The sequence below is a fragment of the Geospiza fortis genome, unplaced genomic scaffold, assembly GCF_000277835.1.
Source record: "Geospiza fortis unplaced genomic scaffold, GeoFor_1.0 scaffold27, whole genome shotgun sequence".
In the NCBI taxonomy this organism is placed as follows: Eukaryota; Metazoa; Chordata; class Aves; order Passeriformes; family Thraupidae; genus Geospiza; species Geospiza fortis.
In genome coordinates, this window is record NW_005054329.1 from 1211862 (window position 1) to 1231091 (window position 19230).

At 38.3% G+C, this 19230-nt stretch overlaps 1 protein-coding gene across 1 annotated transcript in view; it reads left to right on the forward strand.

Annotated features, from left to right (window-relative positions):
• DENND1A (DENN domain containing 1A) overlaps window positions 1-19230 on the forward strand; it is a 160062-nt gene that overhangs the window by 13034 nt on the left and 127798 nt on the right. The window contains exon 2 of the mRNA XM_031057270.1: window positions 5592-5662. Within this exon, the coding sequence (XP_030913130.1) occupies window positions 5592-5662 (71 nt within the window). The remainder of the gene's footprint in view (window positions 1-5591; window positions 5663-19230) is intronic.

Sequence of the window (19230 nt, forward strand, 5' to 3'; positions counted from 1 at the left end):
GGGTTGGGCGAGGAGAGGGAGAAGGAAGGGGAGAGCGCTCCCTTCCCCGCCGGCCGGAGGGACGGGCAGGACGGGTCGTCCGACCTCAACTCCGGGCAGGACCCCGGCGGGACCTTCCGGCCCTGCCCCAGGAGAAGGGCGAGAGCCGACCCTGCCTCACACCGAGCCCGCTGCCCCTCCCGTTCTCCGGGCCGGGCGGGGAGCGCAGTGCAATGTTATCGGTGCAGGCCTGAGGGAGGGTGGGGGTGCTGGGTTGGGAACATCATCATTGCCAGCACGGCCGATGCCTGTTCGGGGGGTGTGGAGGGGTCGAGAGAGTGCAAATTTCTTTGCCCGGAGTGTGCTGACGGAACGACTACAGTCTGGCTAGGACATCGCCAAAGTGCATTAGCAAAGGGGTTTGGGGGAAGGAGATGAGTGATGCAAGTGATTGATGTGCTGGGCCTGCAGATCCATGCCCTCAATCTTGGGGTTTTTTTTAAATTTTCATAGAATTGGTGGTTGATTTATCGGTAAGCCTTGTTGGTATGTTTGGTATAGTCACTTTAGAAGTCTCAGTTTGTTCGTGTGCCATTCCAGGAAAATTCAGTTCCTCGGACACAGGTAGAGGTGTAATAAAGTTATTGCCAAGCAGGGAGTGCTGACATCTCTGTGTGTGGAAGGGTTACAGAGTGGAGAGACCCAGGCAGATCCTGTTTTATTCAGCAAGTGCGGTTGAGCACTTATTTTTCCTTCTTGAACACAGTGTTCTTCAGGATTACATTGGGCTTTAACTTTTCAGTTGTTTTGTTTAACTTGAATACAAGACTGGAGGGGACGTAATTTGTGCGATGACACATCTTCATGTTCCCAAGCCCATGGGCTGGATAGATGAAAACATGTCTCTTCAGCCAGGTGTTTTAGGAAAATGTAAGCGGATAATGAGTGTTTGTAATGACAGCACTGTGGCAATTGGTTGGTTCCAGAAAGGAATGAACCTTTCTTCCTTCCTTAAACATACTGTGGGCATGAGTTTTGCACCTTTTTGGAGTATGTGTTCTCAACTGTTGCTGCAGAGAAATGAAAGCCTGAGAAACTGGTTAAACTCTTACAGTCAAATACAGGTAGAATTGAAAACTGTACGTATTTCGGCAGCACAGCAGACTGTATCTCTGACTCGCACCTTCAGACCCTGCAGCAGTCACCCTTGCTTGGATGACTTCAAAATTATGATCCAAAATTACTTGTTATGATGACCTTGTCTTAAATCTTTTAGGGGGTTGATGCTTACTTTAAGTGCAGTTTGTTTTGTGGTGCACACTGAATCCACAGGCTGTGTTTGCCATCTTTGGGTTTGTGGTTGCTGATTGGACTTCAGTGGCTTTGAGTAGACTTTGCTAAATGAGAATGTCATCAGGTAGGTGAGATGCTCCAACTAGGAACTGGTGTCAGTGAGATGTAGCTGTTAGAAATACTTGGTGCAGCCAGCAGAATTAAGGACTTTTTCTGTGCTAAGTCTTTCAATGTGAACTTGTCTTTCCCAATCACCAGAGTAGCAGAGGTAATAAAGAGGTAATAAACCCAGGTAAACATTGCTTTTCATTCTTCTTGGACTTTGTGAGAAAGCATTTTGTCCACTGAGTGATTAAGCAACTTTGCCTTGAGCAACACTTAATAAACGGCTTTTTTTCCACTTTGGACAGAGTGCTGTGCCTGAGTAGTGTAAGGACAAAATTTCAAAACAGTCTTAAAATATATAGAGTGAGAGAGCCTGTCTGAGTAAGAGGCTTTTCTGGTCTGCCTTTCTGAGCTGGATGTTTAATCCAGCAAGGACTTTAATGTTGGTAAGTAACTTCCTTATTGGGACGGGTTGGAAGTGTGAATGGGAGAACTGTTTGTTAACTGGGTAGGGTGAGTGAGGCACATCTGCTTTAGGGGTGTCACCAGTGTGTGCTGGAGCCCCAGTAAACATCCAGCAGTCTGATCCCTTGCTTCCTGCAGTAGATTGATAACTATGAGGGATATTAAATGTGCATGCACTGTGATAGACTCTGCATGAGCCTGGGCGTATCTGTCAGTTAGATTTCTGATGGGTGTATAATAATGAGTCATTTGAGTGAAAGATTGCTTAGAGAAAAGTATCAGTAGCTGCATCAGACTGAAGTGAAAGAAATCAAGGAATTGCCAGCAGTCCTGTAAGCTTTTGGCTTCTGTGTAGCTGCAGGCAAAAAAAAAAAGCTAAATTGAGTGTTGTGCTGGGTTAATCCTCTGTTGGGGCACGTCTCAGGGAACGTGCCAGGCACTCTGTGCCAGCCAGGTGAGGTAGCATAGGAGCCTTGTTAACCTGCTGCTGTCACTGCTCCCGAGCCTCTGTACTCCATGTTACAAGACAGAAAGGATTTCTTATTTATTTATTTTAAATAATGTGTCAATATCAATCTGTTCAGCAGAATGGCATTGCACTGTAAAAACAGTTGGCATGTCCCTTTCCAGAGGTGGCTGTGTTTCACTGGTGGCACAATAGATGCCAAGTGTACATCTGGGAAAGCTTTCAGAGATTTAACAGAACATTTGTTATGTACTAAGATGAAATATTATCTACCCAGGGAATACCAGGCAAAAAAGTTAAATATATGGAAATTAATCAAGGCTTCGGTTATAGTTTCTGAATTGAATTAGTGATTACAGGTTTCTGCTAATAATTTACTTTCTGCAAGAGCTGAGCAACTAAATCTTGTTACAGGACAACTAATTATCAGGCAATGTCAGACTCTTCTCTTATGCCTCAGTTCTTCAGCAGAATGATACTTTCTGTCATAAGTGCTATTGCATTTTCCTATGTGTACCAAAAATGCTCCTGACAGAATTGAAATAGGCTCTAGATATGTAAAGTATGTACTTCCAGCCATCCAGCTTTGGAGAAGGGCTTGGTTTAATTTTATTCTGAGTAAATCTCTTACAGTTTGGTAAAAACTACATTTTTTGATCATAAAAGGTGCATAAATATCTTATTTGAAATATCTTATTTCAGTGTAAAATTGAATTTCATATGGATTGCTTTGAAATGGATGTTATTTCTAGATCAGAGATTTGAAGTAATTCATACAAGTAGCATTTATCACAGAAGTATTATTTTCTCATACAACTTCTTCCTAAGTTAGTGTTTACAGAGAAGTATTGCATTTCCTTCTGAAATTACCTACTTCTCAAATAAGTGGGGTACTATGTCTCTTTGTACCCCTGTGCCCTATGTATTTTTTAAAATTGCATCTTATTGTTCACTTGGTAAGTGATTTTTGGGAGGAGGGAAAACTTGGTGTGTGTTCAAGGCTCTTGTGCTGTGGAGGATTGCTGGGGCTGGGGTTTCTGTGCAATTCTCAGGTGACACTGGACGACAGAATACACATTTCTGATCCTGTTTATGCTGTATTTGCAAACTGTATGAAGTCTCATAGTGAGTTGTTTCCTTAATGCCTCTGAAAAGTTATAAAATGTCCACAATCCAACAATGACTTCATTCTCATACTGAGGTGTTGGTTGTTGAATGCAGCCTTTAATACTGAATTTCTCACTTGGGAAGGCTACTTTAATTTCACTGTTCATAGAAATAAATGGACATTTGTCATGGAAAATTAAAATACAAAATGTGATGTCTTTTTGTCTGAAAGGTTTGGAATATAGTCTGTGCTCCTGCCAGCTGTGCTACCCAGTGCTTTCACTTAAGAATTTGAACTTGGGTTCTAACATAATGCTAAAAAGGTGTTTGTTGTTTTAACCATTAGCTGTAAAAATATAAAGTTTGTAAACTTTTAATTAAGGAAACAGGGTGCTAAAAATAAAGACACAAACAAGGAGGGTATGATAAGGCTGCCCAGCAATGTGTATGAAAGGAAAAATGCATTTCTGGTGCTCTGTGGGTGTCGTTCCATCCTCACCCCGTAGCGTGGCTGTAGGAATGGAGCTAAACCCCAGTATTTGCAGGTTATGGGCTGCAACTTGAGTAGCACAGCGAGAATTGTGCAAGTTTGCTTTTATACTGCACAATAACAGCTGACTTTGGATTTCTCATAACTTATGAGTGTAGTTTTCTGATAAAACAGCTACTTAAGACAAATCAGTTGGGAACTGGTGGCAAATTAAATTACCATTAATTGAGTTGTGAACCATTGTTGCTCCTGAGAGGTGCTCTGTAAAACCGAGGAGTGTGATCCTGTGCTACTGAAAGCAGTGGTAGCTTTTCTGTCAGTTTAAATAGGTGTGGGGTTTGGCTTAGAGCCACTTGAGTTAGGCTAAGTGGGCCTGTGGCACGGTTAGAAATGTTTTCCTTAATCCTTTTGGTGTTAAAGTAGGATTAAAAATAATAGAAATTCTCTGAAAAGTTAAGCTGAACTCCTCGACATGCTTATATGTTTGGTTTGAAACGTTGGGTAAGATGAGTTTAATTTTTAAATTATCATTCAGTTAGGAATTTTAGTATATGTATTTATGGGCTTTGCCATTATTTTTGTCGTTAGCTGTGAGGAAGTTACAAAATTCACAAGTAAGTTATACCACAGCAATTTTCTAATGTTAGTTTGCATTAACACATAGGAGACAATATTATCACTCTACAAGCAGCTGTAAATTTGGAACAGTAATTATGCAATTTTGATTCTTGATTTTAACCAGAAAGTCTAAGAATAAAGTGTCACATGTTCAGACCTGCAGAATCCTTATTTCAGGATTACAGTCTTTTTAATCTCATAAAAAATATCTGGAGTACCTAAAATTGTTAGTCAGGAATTAAGTCAAAATATTCTTTCAGATATAATCACCTGCTACCTTTGCATACTCATTACGAGATGTAATTCCAGAGCATCACTTAGAGAGTTAAATTAGTAAGAACTGGAAATATACACTAAATTGTTTGTTTGTTTTGTAGTAATATCATTAACTTTTTACTTTTACTACTGATATATTTATAACTCTTGAGCAAAGTAAATCTCTTTCCTCAAGCATAATTTACATCTTCTAGCTGAATTTGGTATGGTTTTTGACTGTCACACTTATTTCCATGCATCTGGCAAATTTCTGGAGTTAAGATTGGAGTCTCATGAGACCAAACCTCGTGCATTTGTAATATTCTCCAGCATGGCCTTTTTTTGGCAGAGAGGTAGAAATATTTTGACAGGTATTAAAAAGGGGCACTGTCTTCATCTTAAATACAGCCTCTTAAGTTTTTCAGTAGTGTGTGCAGAAAGTGATTTTGCCTCCTCTTGACTGCATCTACTTTTTTCTTTTCTGCTTTTCCTGGGCAAATAGATGTCATGAAGTTGAACCCAAGGGTCACAGTAATGAAAATGTGAATTTGGGTGCTGTTTGTTCAGTGTTGGACAATGTGACTTTTCAGTTTGGTGAAAAGTTCCCAATCCTTTTTTTTTGCCTGAAAAAAATCCCTGTATTTAGCACCTTACAAAGGTCTGATGAGAAATCATTCAAGGCTGTAAACCAAGAAATGGAGATTCTCTAGTTGTTATTGTACTGTGTGCATGCCGAGAACCCTTTCTGACTGCCTCATTGCAAGTGCACTTAAACCAAATTCTCAGTGTGCTAAATACCTTCTTGTGTTTCAGACAAAATCCAGAAACTACCTTTGAGGTGTATGCAGAAGTGACCCACTCAGGAGTCAGTTGCATCGGGAAAGGTACTGTTTGCACTGTTTCTACCTCTTTATTGGCTAAAACTATTCTTAAGAACCATATATTGTGAGATAATGAAATATATTTAACATTATGCTGTTCTAGCTTTTAAAAATATCTTAATTACTGGTGCTATGGAATCTTTTACAGTTAGGACTAAAAATTAGAAATTTACGTTTCTGTACCTGATTGTGGATAATTTTCAGGTTTCTTTGACTGTTTTGTCTCTTTTTGTCTTTTAAAATAGCAATAACTCTTTTCTTGATTAGGTTGAAAAAGTAAGTACTTTTTAAGATTGGTATTTGCTGCTCATGTAAAAAAGGGTAGTTCTAAACCAAAAAAATACTCTTGAAACATCTTGTTTGGAATTTGTTTTTACTTCCTCTTTCTTACTTGTCTACAGAGGTATTTTTATTTGCTCCCAGAGTTTTCGCTTTGATCAAATGACTTTATCTGGAAACTAGGCATGGATGCAGCTTATGATTTCATTAACTGTTCTTACCATTGTTATCAAGTCATAATTACACAAGTATTTTTCTGTAATAGTATTTTTGATAAGTATTCCTATGTTTATGGTAGAGAAGTCCCATCACTGCTGAAACCAACATGTAAGTATGTTTGGGAATTTTTGATTGCACTTTTATCTCACCTGAGGAACTTGAACAAATAAGCAGGAAAAGCAAAGGTTGAAATTCATAATGCCAAAATTTAGTTCAAGGTACTGTTATGAGGGTTCAGTCTCTAGAATGGCACAAAAAGGAAGTTCTTAAAAATTAGATAATTATGATTAGTCAGCATGTACTGAAGTAGTATTTATTTTGTCTTTTATTAAACAGTCACATGTGTGTGGTAGATATGGTGTAATGAACCAATAGAAAAGATTTTTCTATTTTATTGAATGGAAAGCCACTTACCTCCTTTTATATCTGTATTTGTTACAGTCTGCGAAAGTCAAATAGCTGCAACTCCTTCCTTGCCTGCCAAAGCCTCCATAGGAGTTGTAGCTGGAATACAGTTTTGGCTTGTCCTACTGCTCTGTGCCATCACAACTATTTGATGTAACTGCAGGAGCCCTTTTAATAACTGGTCTTTGTTTCTGCACATCTGACCTGGATTCTAGTGCCAGAAAATCTGAACAAATTTGACCATAAACATTACATTGTACAGTACTAGTGTCTGGGTATAATCTTCTCTTTGAAGTTTGTTTGCATCCCCCTGGAGGGATTAATTCCCTGCTGTGGGAAGGTGGGTTAAAAAGCACGGAAACTACTTTACAGGTTTTTAATTGGAGAATTTAGTATACATTTTGTTCTATAAACCGACTGATTCTGTGGGAGTTTCACTTAGTTGTGTTTTTAGGTTTGTTGTATGCACTTGTAGGTGCAAAATCTTCAGAAATTCTTTTCAGAGAGTAAAAAAAGAATTTTAATAATTGTTTTTACTAGCCATATATTTTGAAGGAGATTTTTCCCAACTGATTTTTTATACTTAAGAGGTGTTCTTTATTCTCAGAAGCCTTAGATTTGTGTATACCCAAATATTTTGTCCTTCTGTTCTGAATGAAAGTTGTGTTGTTCAGTGTCAGCTGTGTACTGTATCCCAGGCAAATCACCATTCCAGAAATACACACCTAGAAACCTCCGTGTAGTCTGTGTCACTTTTTGGCTGTCTGTTCCATGCCAAAACCCTAAGAATACAGATTAACTTTTCTTTTTTTTGCAGTTGGGGAATGTATGTTATATGGCAAGGAGCAGCTACTGTTGAGAAAAGTAAAATGCATGAAAGTTGTGTAAGAAGTAAATTGTCAGGCAGGATTGAAACTATTTCTCCCCGTTTAATTGGTCCCAAAATTAACTAAGGCAGCTGTTTTTGAAGTTTGTGTCTAGTATAATTGTGCTGTTGATGCTTAAAATGCTCTTAATTCTGTACCCGTCTTCTGACTTGGTCTTGAGGAGAAAGAATTACTCCAAAGCTGTAACTGCCCTAGTGTGGGGGATTGTCTGGCTTGTGGGATGGTTAAACTTGCCTCCATTTTGTTATTCAAGAATTAGTGTAGCTGTCATGCATTAACCCCAGCTGGCAGCTCAGCCCCACGCAGCCACCCGCTCCCCCAGCCATGGTGGGGTGGGAGAGCAAATTGGGAAAGTGAGAAAGTAGCCAAGGATGTTTCCATGTGACTGTGAAGTATCAACTGAAATTTTAAGCTTTAATGTATTTCAAAGTTCACAGTGAACTGCAGAAGAGAAAAATCTGTTCTGGATTCCACAAAAGCCACCAACAAACCAGCCCAAGTTCAATGGAGGGCCACAAAGGTAGTGAGTGAGCTGAAGCACTTCAGTGTGAGGAGACAAGAGTGCAGGGCTGGTGCAGCCTGGAGGAGGCTCCAGGGAAGCCGAGCAGCAGCATTCCCTGCTATGGGTATTATATATAGATATATATATATATGGGTATTATATATGGATATATATAGGGGTATATATATCTGGGTATATATGTGGGTGTTCCCTGGGAGGTACATACCCATCGGGAGGGGGTGTCCAGGCTCCCACATGATGCGTGGCAGGGGGGCAAGAGGCAGTGGCAGGCTGGATCAAGAGATGCTCTGAGTGAATATGGGGAACCTGTTCACCACGAGGAGTCAAGTATTACACCAGGTCACTGAAGAGCTGTTGTGCATCTCCATCCTTGGAGGTTTTCAAGACCAAACTGCTTCAAAACCATGAAGAACCCAGTCTGACCTCACAGCTAGCCTGTGTTTGAGCAGGAGATTGGACTAGAGCCCTCCCAAGGTTCCTTCTTGCCTCAATTGTCCTGTGATCCCAAGATTTGATTCATAGAAGTGTAAGCTTCAGGATCATCTGGAGAATATTTTGTCCACTTAATAAGGTACAAAGAGAAAAATGTCATTGAAACCAAAGAAGTTGAAAAAGCAAACATTGTTTTATTCCAGTCCAGGCAGAACTTTGCTAAACCACAGTGAAATGTGTGAATTGAGACTGGAAATGATCATTGGATCAGCTTCCTGTGCTCTCACTGTCCTTTCCCTTCAAGATTGTTTAGAAATAATAATCATCTGTGCTCAGCATTGTATATTTTTGGTACATGAAATCTTTGGTAGATTATACAATTCCAGCATTTGGTTGTATTTAAAGGTGTTTTTTGTGCTTTTTTTTGTTGAATTCACAAGTCTTACTTAGAAACTTACAGATTTTTCCTACTTAAGTAAATGTGATGGTTTTTTTTTTGAGAATTGTGAAGCAGGATAGCTTCAACTCTGACTGGCCACATGAAGATGAGTAATTTTTATTAAAAATATATTTCCTTAGGAGAAGACAACACCAAACCATTTTTTTGCCTAATGATTGGTGTTTCAATGGAAGCTGGTAATTCCCCTTTCTGAGAGGACATGTATTTGTCCTGTTCTTTCTTTTATTACCAATGTATTTATGAAAGCTTTTCTTGGTGTCCTTGGCCAGATTCACTTCTGGCAGGGCTTTAGCTTTCCTAACCTGAACAGCCTGGCTGTTCAAGCACTTCCTCTGCATTCCTTCCAGGCTATGTTTCCCTGATTCCACCCTCTGGAAGCTGCCTGTTTGTGTTTACTTTGTCCAGGAGCTCCTTGTTCATCCTTAGAGGCCTCCTCTCCCCTGACTTTCTCTTTGTAGGGATGCTTTGCCCTAGAGCCTGGAGCCTCCTCATCAAAAGTGAGAAGCTGCAAACTAGAGCAGAACTTGTGTTTTTACAGTGACAGTAGATGGAATTTGTCTAGTGAGAAATCTGTGTTGTGTGTGTCAGGTATAAATATGTCAAGCCTAGGAACTTCGCAATTCTAATGCTTCTTGCCAGCTCCCACACATTGACTTTCAGAAAAGGAGGGAAAAATAGCCATGGTCTTGTTGTAAAATGAAATATTTTAGGGAAAATATTGGCTCAAAGTAAAACTGATAAGTTTTGTGTCTCTGGTGCATGATCTTCTGTCATGCATTGGAATTGTTACATGATGTGGATAATTAAAAGCTTTTTATGAAATGCAGCTATTTTACTGGATTTCTTTTCCTATTTTCAATCTCTGTGTAAAGGAAGGAAAAAAGCATTTTATAAGATTGTGATTTTTGTATTTGTTGCGGCATTTCATAAAACTGAAACTTCACAGAAGCTGACGTAGTAAATTACAAAGAACTTTTATTGTTTCTTTTACAGAAGATAACTGCTTATCCTCACTTAAGCACTCCTAGATATCCAGTTCTATGCTATTGACACATTGTAGAGAAGTGCATTGCAACTCTTTCCCATGTTTTTAATCTCAGCCAGAAGATTGTTTTGTGTGGGTTTTTTGAGATGCAGAAGTAGAAAGGATCTCCTAGCAAATTTAGTGTAAATACCTTTATAAAGAAAGTGAAAGCTTACTACTTGTGAAATTTTTCTTTTAACTTTCAAAGCACTTTATGATCTTAAAACTGCTGCAGATCATTCATCAAAAATAGGATGTGACAAATTTAAGGCTGTTGCTGGACTTCAGCCAAAGATTCTCTCTTGTTAGAAAGGGCTGTGAGGAGAATTGTAGTCTGACTGTCAAACTGTTCATATAGCAAAAGAGAATTTGTTAGTCTAAAGTAACCGATCAAAATAGTCTCTGAAGTGAGAGCATTTGAAAGTAAAAGCTCACAAGAGTAAAACACCCTCTACACCCCTGTCTGGGAGGATGTGCCATGCTTTTGTGTGGGGTTTTTGTGTTCTTGCCAAAGCAGACATTATAAAAGTATGTCAAATCTGTAGCTTTACCATGTAGTGTGCCAAAAGGCCTTTCTCTCCAAGGACCTCATCTTTCATCTTTTTGTGAGTGTAGCATAAATTCTTGCTGTGTGTTCAAGGAAAAAGCTGAAATGGTTTAGTACAGCTAAAGGATTTCTTTCTGAGTGTTTTTTAAAAAACCATGGTAAGTTAGAAGCCTAAACGCGACCGCATGGACAAAGTGTGAGTATGTTAGAGTTTAACAAATGTTCACTGGATTAGGAAAGGAAATGTAGTTTATGCTACTTCTTTTATGACAGAATTTAAAAGGTCTTGCTGTAAGACTCTCCATGTGCTTCTTTCTTTTCTGGAAAACATACCGCTAAGTTGAAAAGGGAGATGAATCTTAGAAGGAAACTATTAACTCTGAGGTAGTTTATCATTGTTTGAGTGAAAGGATGAAATTTGCATTTGAATTGGCTCCTAGAGTAGCATGTACTACTAATCTTGTTCCTACTAGAAGCTTGTGAGTAGTTTAAGTACTTCCTTCTTTACTTTTCATGTTCTAGCCTTGGGTTGTAATAGCTCTGTCCCTCCCTCCCCCCCTCCCCAGTAGATCACAAATGTATAACTTAAACTAATCGAAGTCCTTAACTCTACTGGGAGAAGTCACCATGTACTTGGGCCTTAAAATTATTCTACAGTTGTCACTGTAGATTCTGTGGTAGGACTTTCACAGGTAAAGAGAACCAGCAGCTTTCTGTCTCTGTCAGACACACTGCTGCTCCCTACCATTATATTTTGTTACAGATTATAATGTTACATAGCAGAGCAGTGCCTCCTAAACTGATGAAGGATTTTCTTGACCATAAGCGAAGTTACTGGACTAGGATTAAGGTAAGAGTTGGTCATTCAAAGGTTTGTAAACCTTACCCATGCACCTCTCAGAGCAGCCTTTATTTTTTTAAGATGAAAGCATTTTATTGGTTCTAATATGTCCATTCTGTATTGAGAAATAGATAAAAGGTTGAAGATTTAGAAATATCAAAGGAAGTGCAGAATTCAGGTCTCTTTCCATTAAATAAGGGCTTTCTGTTGAAGGGGCTGGAATTCCCATATCACGAGTTTTCCTACCCCATCTTTACAGTGTTGTGTTGCTACCCCGAACTTCCTAAAGCAGGATTGAAAAAGTAACCAAAGCTAAGTAGGTAGGTGGTATTTGGGAGTTCTAATTCTCCTAAGCTGCTGCTTTGTTTTTCTGTTTCCATTTGATTGCTTTTCTTCTAAGTACAAACAAGGTGGAAGATTTTAACAAAGAGCTTGCTGGGACTGCAGTGTCAGGGTAAGTCAATAGCACAGTTTGAGCTGTTTTTTGTGAAGACAGTTTACAGTTTGGTTTTTACAGTATAAATGAAATACAGAACTCAAGAAGAGAAGAGAAGAGAAACTCACCTTATGAAAAAAATAATAGAATGTCATTTTGCAAGCTATCATACACTTTATCTAATACTTTTTAAGATGTATTCTTATCTGATAGTACTAGATTAAATAAACCCCCAAACCAGTAATATCAAATCTGAGTGTTTCTCTGTTGCTGTGAGCTATTTTGTGGGAAGAGAGCTCTTTGGCCTTTTTGCTTCATGCTTTAACTACTTCTGTCTACAGTCTTTCCTATTTCACAAGTATTTACTAATCTGCAGTATATTGCTATGCTGGCACTGTTTAACTAGACAGAAAAATTCAGCACTGAAAGTCTCACTCACAAGACTTTAAACTCTTTTGTTGATTTATATTTTTTTAAAGGAGCTTGACATCTTCATCAAGTTCACAGTGGGCCTGCTTTGTTTGCTTTCTCTTGAATGCTTGATAAGATTTTTCTTCTATTGTTTTGTGCAGCAAGGACAGAACTTGCCATGGCTGAGGTGGTTTTTTTGTAAATCCACAATATGGTCATTGTCTGCTGCTGAATAATTGTGACTGCTTTTTGTACAACCAGAACTAAGGCTTTGGCTGTGAACAGATTCCTTCTTAGCGTGAAAAGAGACTAATCCATGTAAATACAGCCCCAAAATAAAGCTTTACAGAAAAAGGGAAAGGCTGCTAAGCAGGAGGGCAGAGGTCAGCAATTTAACCTTTAACCTAACAAATAAGAAGCATGAAAGTTCCCGAATTGGTTTACAAAGGCAAGCTCCTGTGATCTGTCAGTTTTTCTTTTCATGATAGAGTTGGGTGAGAAAACTGACTGACAGCTAGTGCCTTTTTAACTGCAGGTTGGAATTAACTGCTAAACTGAAACTTTCTTAGGGAGGGTTTTTCTAGTGATTCTAACAAATTATTTTCATTCACTAGCAATACTTTTCCTTGAATTTATAGATGAATTTGAGTGGTTGTTCCTTTAAAAGAGTTCTTGAGAGACTCAATTTAGATACCCAATATTCATGGAACATTTAAGATTTCAGCATTTGAAGCGTTTAAGAATTTGGCGAAGCACTTGTTGCAATTAACTCTCTCTTACTGTGGAGCTTTAAGAATAGGGCTGCCGTGCCAGTAACTGCAGAGTTTGTACTTTGAACAGAGTCCAAAGGTTGATGTTAAAGGGGTATGTGTGTGTGACTTTGTTTAAGGGAGTAGTTTAAACTTTAGTTCATTCTCAGTCATAAGCATTTCCAAGGGGGTTTGTTTTTTGGTTCTTCTCAATCACAACAGGTAATCTTGTTAATGAGTGTTAACTTCTGCTCAAAGCTTAGTGCATCTCTAGTTAACCTGGATGCAGACATTGCTGTAAAGGACTTTCAATTCGAGTGTCATTCAGGTGAAAAAGAAACAAAGTAGTAATGACTTTAAAGGAGACTCCCTGTAGATTTCAGAGCAGGGAGTTTGGGTGGTTTCTTTCCCTGAAGTTTGCACGGTCCCCTAAGTCCATCCACAGCTGGATGATGCTTCCTATGAATGTTTTCAATGGAAGCACTGGAATTTAGGATTTGTGTCTGTCTTTAGCCTGTTGTTGTGTAGGTTGGTAGCTGTAGCACTACAGAGCACTTGGCAGAGCACTGCTCCAGGAGCAGCACTCAGGCAAAGCAGGTTTGGGGAGTAAGAGATGAACTATAGATCTATTTGTATTGCTGGTTCTTTTTGTTATGGGGAGTTCCTTGAAGAAGAGAATGTAAACTGAAGTTCAAAAAGAGGCCTGTCAGAGTGCCCAAGGCATGGGCTGCCTGCCTTTGGTGTGGTATTTTTTGTCATGAACAAAAAGTGACATTGTTAGGTTTTCCTGTGGTTTTTTGTTGGTTTTGTTTTGTGTTGACTTTTTCTGTTCGTTTGCGGTTTGGGTGTTAGATTTTTTATAAATTGAAATGGAGTTTAAAAGAGATGATTTGAGGTTAGATGATTATCAAATAAGTGTAAAATTAATGCAAGACTATTGTTTTACTTCAGCAGTTGTCAAAACCCAAGATCAAATCTAAACAAATCCTAAACTCCGCCTTCTGTGCTACCAGAGACAAATTGCATTTTGGTCCTTCTTAGGTTAGCAAGTTTTGGTAAACCATTTGTCAAAATTCCAGATGCTGACAGATTTTTGGCTCCTGGGAAGATGATTTTTATGTGTTTTTTTAAGATGGAAACAGCTTTTTATATACTTTTTAGTATTACTTATTTCATGGAAGAGTGAAATAGACATGAAGGAAGTTGGGCTTCCATTTTGAGGATGACAATCTTGGATAGAGGGATAGGAAGAGATAACTGATACTAATAATATCTTGTCTGGAATTGGTTATACTCTGGAGAGTTTTTTCTGAACGCTATCCTGCCTGGAGTATCTACCATTAGAATTTGTGCTGGGATTTCAAGTGGTGGTGAAGGGAATTAGACTCACAACTCCCATTGCATTCTACAGGTGCTAACTCAATCCCATATTTGGTTCCTTTGAAGAATCATTTACTTTGAAACCACATAGTTCAGAATATAAATAGTGGTAGTATGACCTCTTCATGAACTGATCCTTACATTGTTGCACTCCTTAAGTAAATGTCTCTGATTTCTAGCTGTAGGATACTTTGGAGATCCTTGAGGTCTTCTGTTCCAGAGGTTCTAAAACCAGATTACTACTCTGTGGAGAAACACCTATCAAAAATACTTAAAGCAGGCCCAGGCCAAGTGTGAAAATGTGAAGACAGAATGGCAGATTGAGCACCGCAGTGTGGGCAGAGTCAGGTTGCTGGTGTTTCCTGTTGGTGAGCTGGATGTTTGACTCGGTGTAATTTCAGTGCTGTGCTTGGAGTTTGTGTGAACCTGGCACTGAGGGAGTGCAGACAGGCAGGACAGGGTCCCAGGAGGGGAGGAGCAGCTCTGCTGGGGCAGAAGCTGCTGCATGCTGTAGGGTGGGCTGTACCTCTGTAGGACAGAGCTGCTCTGTGGGCAACGGCGGAGCAAATCCTAATAAAACATGGCAGGGGAAAGGTAAAATGCAAAAAAACTCAAAACCAAACCCCAGTCCCCAAAACTTTCCTTGAAGTAAATATGAAATTTTCTCCTGAAGTTGTGCTTCATGTACACCTAAAATAGTTTCTGGTTTTATCTGATACTTGTCTGTTGGCCATTGACTCAATTTAATTTGAAGAGTTCATCAAACACCTAGAAAAGATTTATTAGGGTAAATAACCCTCTCCTAAAGCTGTAACCTCTGTCCACAAATGCATTAACATTCTTTTTTTTACGTTTGCCACAAAATAATATATTAATCTCATCTTATTCCATTTTATCTAGAGGTGGCAGACAGAAAAGTGTTACAAATATGATTATTTTGCTTCATTGTGATTAAATTCCTTCTACACTAAAGATCAGATTATATTTGCCCTGTGTATTTGTTAAGGCCTGTTTGTGATGATCCATCATCTTATTTTGTAGACATTAGTGGTAAAAATTGTTTTTAATTTGTGTTTGGGAAAATTTACTTGTAAATTATTTGCTAGAAATATCTACCACTACAGTATATCTCAGTGCACCAATATTGTGTAATTAAAGATACCTCTTTAAGGTATTTTCTGCTGGAAAGAATTAGTGTGTTAAAGCAGAAGTGTGCAGCTTTGTGTGTACCTTGGCACCGTTCATAAACAAGAATAGATGTAGTGAGTAAATAGAATTATTGAACCTGTTCAGTATTTTATTCCTTAATGAACTGTAGAGGTAAAGAGTAGTAAGATCTCACAATTTGCCATCTCTCTTGCATGGGTGGCAAAAGTGTGTTTTGTTGCACTTAGAAGTACTAAATGTGGCAAGCAGTAATCCAGTAATTACAGTTTATAATTTTGATGTATTTCTTGATTGCTTTGCTCTACCCCGGCCATGGAATTCTGTCCTTCACTAAATCATCTTGAAACAATTCTGTATCTAGACTAAATCCTTACAATACAGTGGGTATCAATCACATGGACAATTAAAATTAAGTATTGACATGTTTTTAAAATAGTCATACATCTCAATTTTGTTTATCTCAAAGTTTTAAAAACCTAATGACCTCATTGCAGCTCGACTATAATTACCATGTTTAAACTTCTATGCATTTTTTAGTTTAAACAGCCTTTGTGTTTTTTTAAACCAAAAGAAAATTAATGAGAAGAGACAAAGAGACATCAAAGAGGTTTTCCCTCTGATTGCAGTGTTAGAAGTTTTGCCTGAAAATAGGTTACATTTCTTCTGTTTTCAGCTGAATCCTCATTAACTTTACATTTTAATGATGTCCAGAGCAAATTATACGATTATGGTAGATGCCTTAAAGGGAAGCTTAAAGGACACCTTTTTAATGTTTGTTTCTTTACTGGTGGCAGTATTTGCACCAGTATTATAAACAGCATTAGACTGCTGAAAATAATTCCAAAACATATCAAATGATATTCCATTTTTGCCATATATGTAGTATGAGTGTCTTAATTTAATATTTAACACAAATGGATCATGTTATGGGGGAGATCTTCATCTTTGTAGAAAAATATGTAAATCAGATCCTTTGAAAGAGTTTACAAATTACTTGTGCATCTTCTATTCAGTTTTATTTATAATGATCAAGTAAAATGGAGACAGATGATTTAACAAAGTCTCAGAATTGTTTTGTTTTCTTGAACCTTCCATGGAGACAATGGCTGAGATGTTAATAAAGTGCTAGCTTGTATTTTCCAATGACAAAAAGCACTGTTGAGGGAACTTGATGGAATTTCAATTTATTCTGTTTAGAGGAACTCTGATAAAGGCAGTTCTATGTTCTAATGTACTTCTCCTACTAAAAATTAAGATTGCATAATTAACTTTATAGATGAAGAATTGTGTTCTATCAAATGCAGCAACAAAACCTTGTATTGAGTGCACCTTAAACAAAGTTACCTGGAAATGGCAAGAGCTGGAATGGAATTTGGACAGTTCAGAATGAAATACATCATTTCTGACTGTAGCTCAATGAAAAGTTAGTGCAAAAGGTGTTGTGAAAAGTGGGGTCTTCTGTTTCCCTGTCCTGACACTTGGTGTCTGTGCTTTATGAACAGAACCTTTGATTTTGTTGTGCTGCACTTCAGTCAGTAAATTTTGGGGAACTGGGATTATGACAAGGAGAGGGGGAGAAGTAGGAGTGTGCTGAAGTACAGGTGCAAGGTAGGACTCAAACTCCAGTTGACTCAGTGAAATGTTTCCGTCTGTTTGAATTCTTCATCATTGATTACAGACTGCTGTGTCTTGATGGAAGCATTTGATATGCCTGTCATTAATAATCATTGAATAAAGCAGGAGTTGTTAGACAAAAAGAAAACTAAGCTTAGCTTTTCCATTTCAGTATGATTTTACATCTTCTAGTTCATGTTAATTTTCTGTAGAAACTTTTCAGAAATCTAAATTGTCATGGTTGTCTGGAGTTATGACAGACCCAAACTGCACATCCAGCTTGGTGGACTTTATGTGATATTGTGTTAGAAAATGGATTTGAATCTTTCAAAGGTTTGGCTCTTTGCAAGTGTGAAAACAGCTGTTGAGAGCCATGGTTTAAGTTCCTTGTTAATCTTAAGTCTTTTGGCTTTGATGCCTGCTAATGTAACTTTAATTTGAAGATGGTGTTGCTAAAGGAAATAAAGCTTGAGTGCAATTTCATGCTTTTTCTCATCTTTATGTTATAATTATCAGAGAATTGACAATCTTTAGTTGAGATGCAAAATAAAAATACTGATTAATAAATTCAGGAAGATACAGATTACAGACTTCTAGCTGACAGAAAGATGTGCATGTTATTTTTATTTCCTTGGCAAGAAGGATTTTGTATAGAATCATATTAGCACTGAAAACATGGAATGTTCTCCTGGTAACTTGTTCCCCAAGTATTTGCAGCATGGCTGTTTCCAGCCAGTTATGTGTTAATGATAGTGCAAGGCTGAAGCATTCCGATCATTCATATGCCTGTCCTCCCTTTCTCATAAGGGTTTCTTTGCTCAGGGTTTTTGCCTTATTCCTTTTGCTTTGTTGCGGTCAATTCAGTCAGTATAATAGCATAGACACTGGCTTTTTCCCCCCTTTTTTTTCTTTAATAAAGAGTTATGTTAGAGATATACTATAACAGAGATAAGAGCTATTTATGTCCTAAGCTATTGATTTTTAATTAATGTTGCCTGGGCTCATACATGTTGGCAGAATTGCTAACAGCTTGTGGCATTTTTTAATTCACATCTTCTTTTTTAGTATTTTGACAGTGTCATTCATATCTCATGAAAAAGTACCTCGTCAGGTTAAATGTGTTAAAACACCGAGCAAAAAAAAAAAGGAGAGAATGGAACATAGGGCTGCCTAGAAACCTTGATCCAATGCCAAAGTATTTAAACAATTTAGTGTTTTGGTTTTCTAGCTCCAAGCTGCTTCTCAAATCCCTTGCTAATTAATCCAGTTAATTCTTTGTAGACTAACTGTATGCAGGGCTTTTTCTTGGGCCTCTATCACTGAGAACCCTGTTTTGTTTGAAGCAAACCTAAGCTCGGTTATAAAGGTTGTAGTAACAACGTGAGTACTTGCAGATGTAAATACAGTGTTTTGAGCCTTTTTAAAAGGAGTTGTGTTTGTGTGGGTAACTTCTAATTTAATCTTTCATGTTTAAAAATTAAACATATATACTTGTATAAAAAGATGGAGAGAACTTCATCATTAGTTTGGTCACTTACGAAAAGGCTGTGGAGCCTCTGTGGAACAATCATGGCATGGAGCATTGATCTTGTGGTACTAGAGTTAGTGATTTATGTTTATTTTTCAATGAGTAAATTGTAATAAATATCGTTAATTTCTGTTCTCAAAAAGGGTGTTTGGGTGTACTGCTAATAAGAGTTTAGCAAAAAGGGGAGTGTTTAGAAATGACCTGTTGGTGCTTGAAATTCTTCTGATTAGAGTACAAGAGCAGTGTGAATTCAGACCTGGAAAAAGCAGCTGGGGAGCAGAGAGCTTAGAATCCCAATTAGACACGGAATGAGATAATGAGAACAGAACAGGTACTGCTCAAGGTGTGCTGGTGAGTGATAAGAGCTGCCCAGCTCTTGAGCTTCCTGCTAGTTTGTCAGATTTGTGAGAAGTGTTTCCCCCAGCATCCCACTCCCAGAGTCAGTGGCCAGCTGCACCTCAGCACAGCCTGGTTCATCAGCCTGTGGAGAGAGTTTGTACAAGTGGATTCAAGTTACAGTTTTAGATTACCTTTGGAATTGATAGTGAAGGAAAAAGACTGTTTTCAGCAAATCTGCTGCTAAGGGAGACCAGATTGAAATGAATCTGCAGAGCTTTGAAAAGGGCTGAAAGTTTAGTTGGGAGTTTGTGGTTTCTTAAAACTGGACAA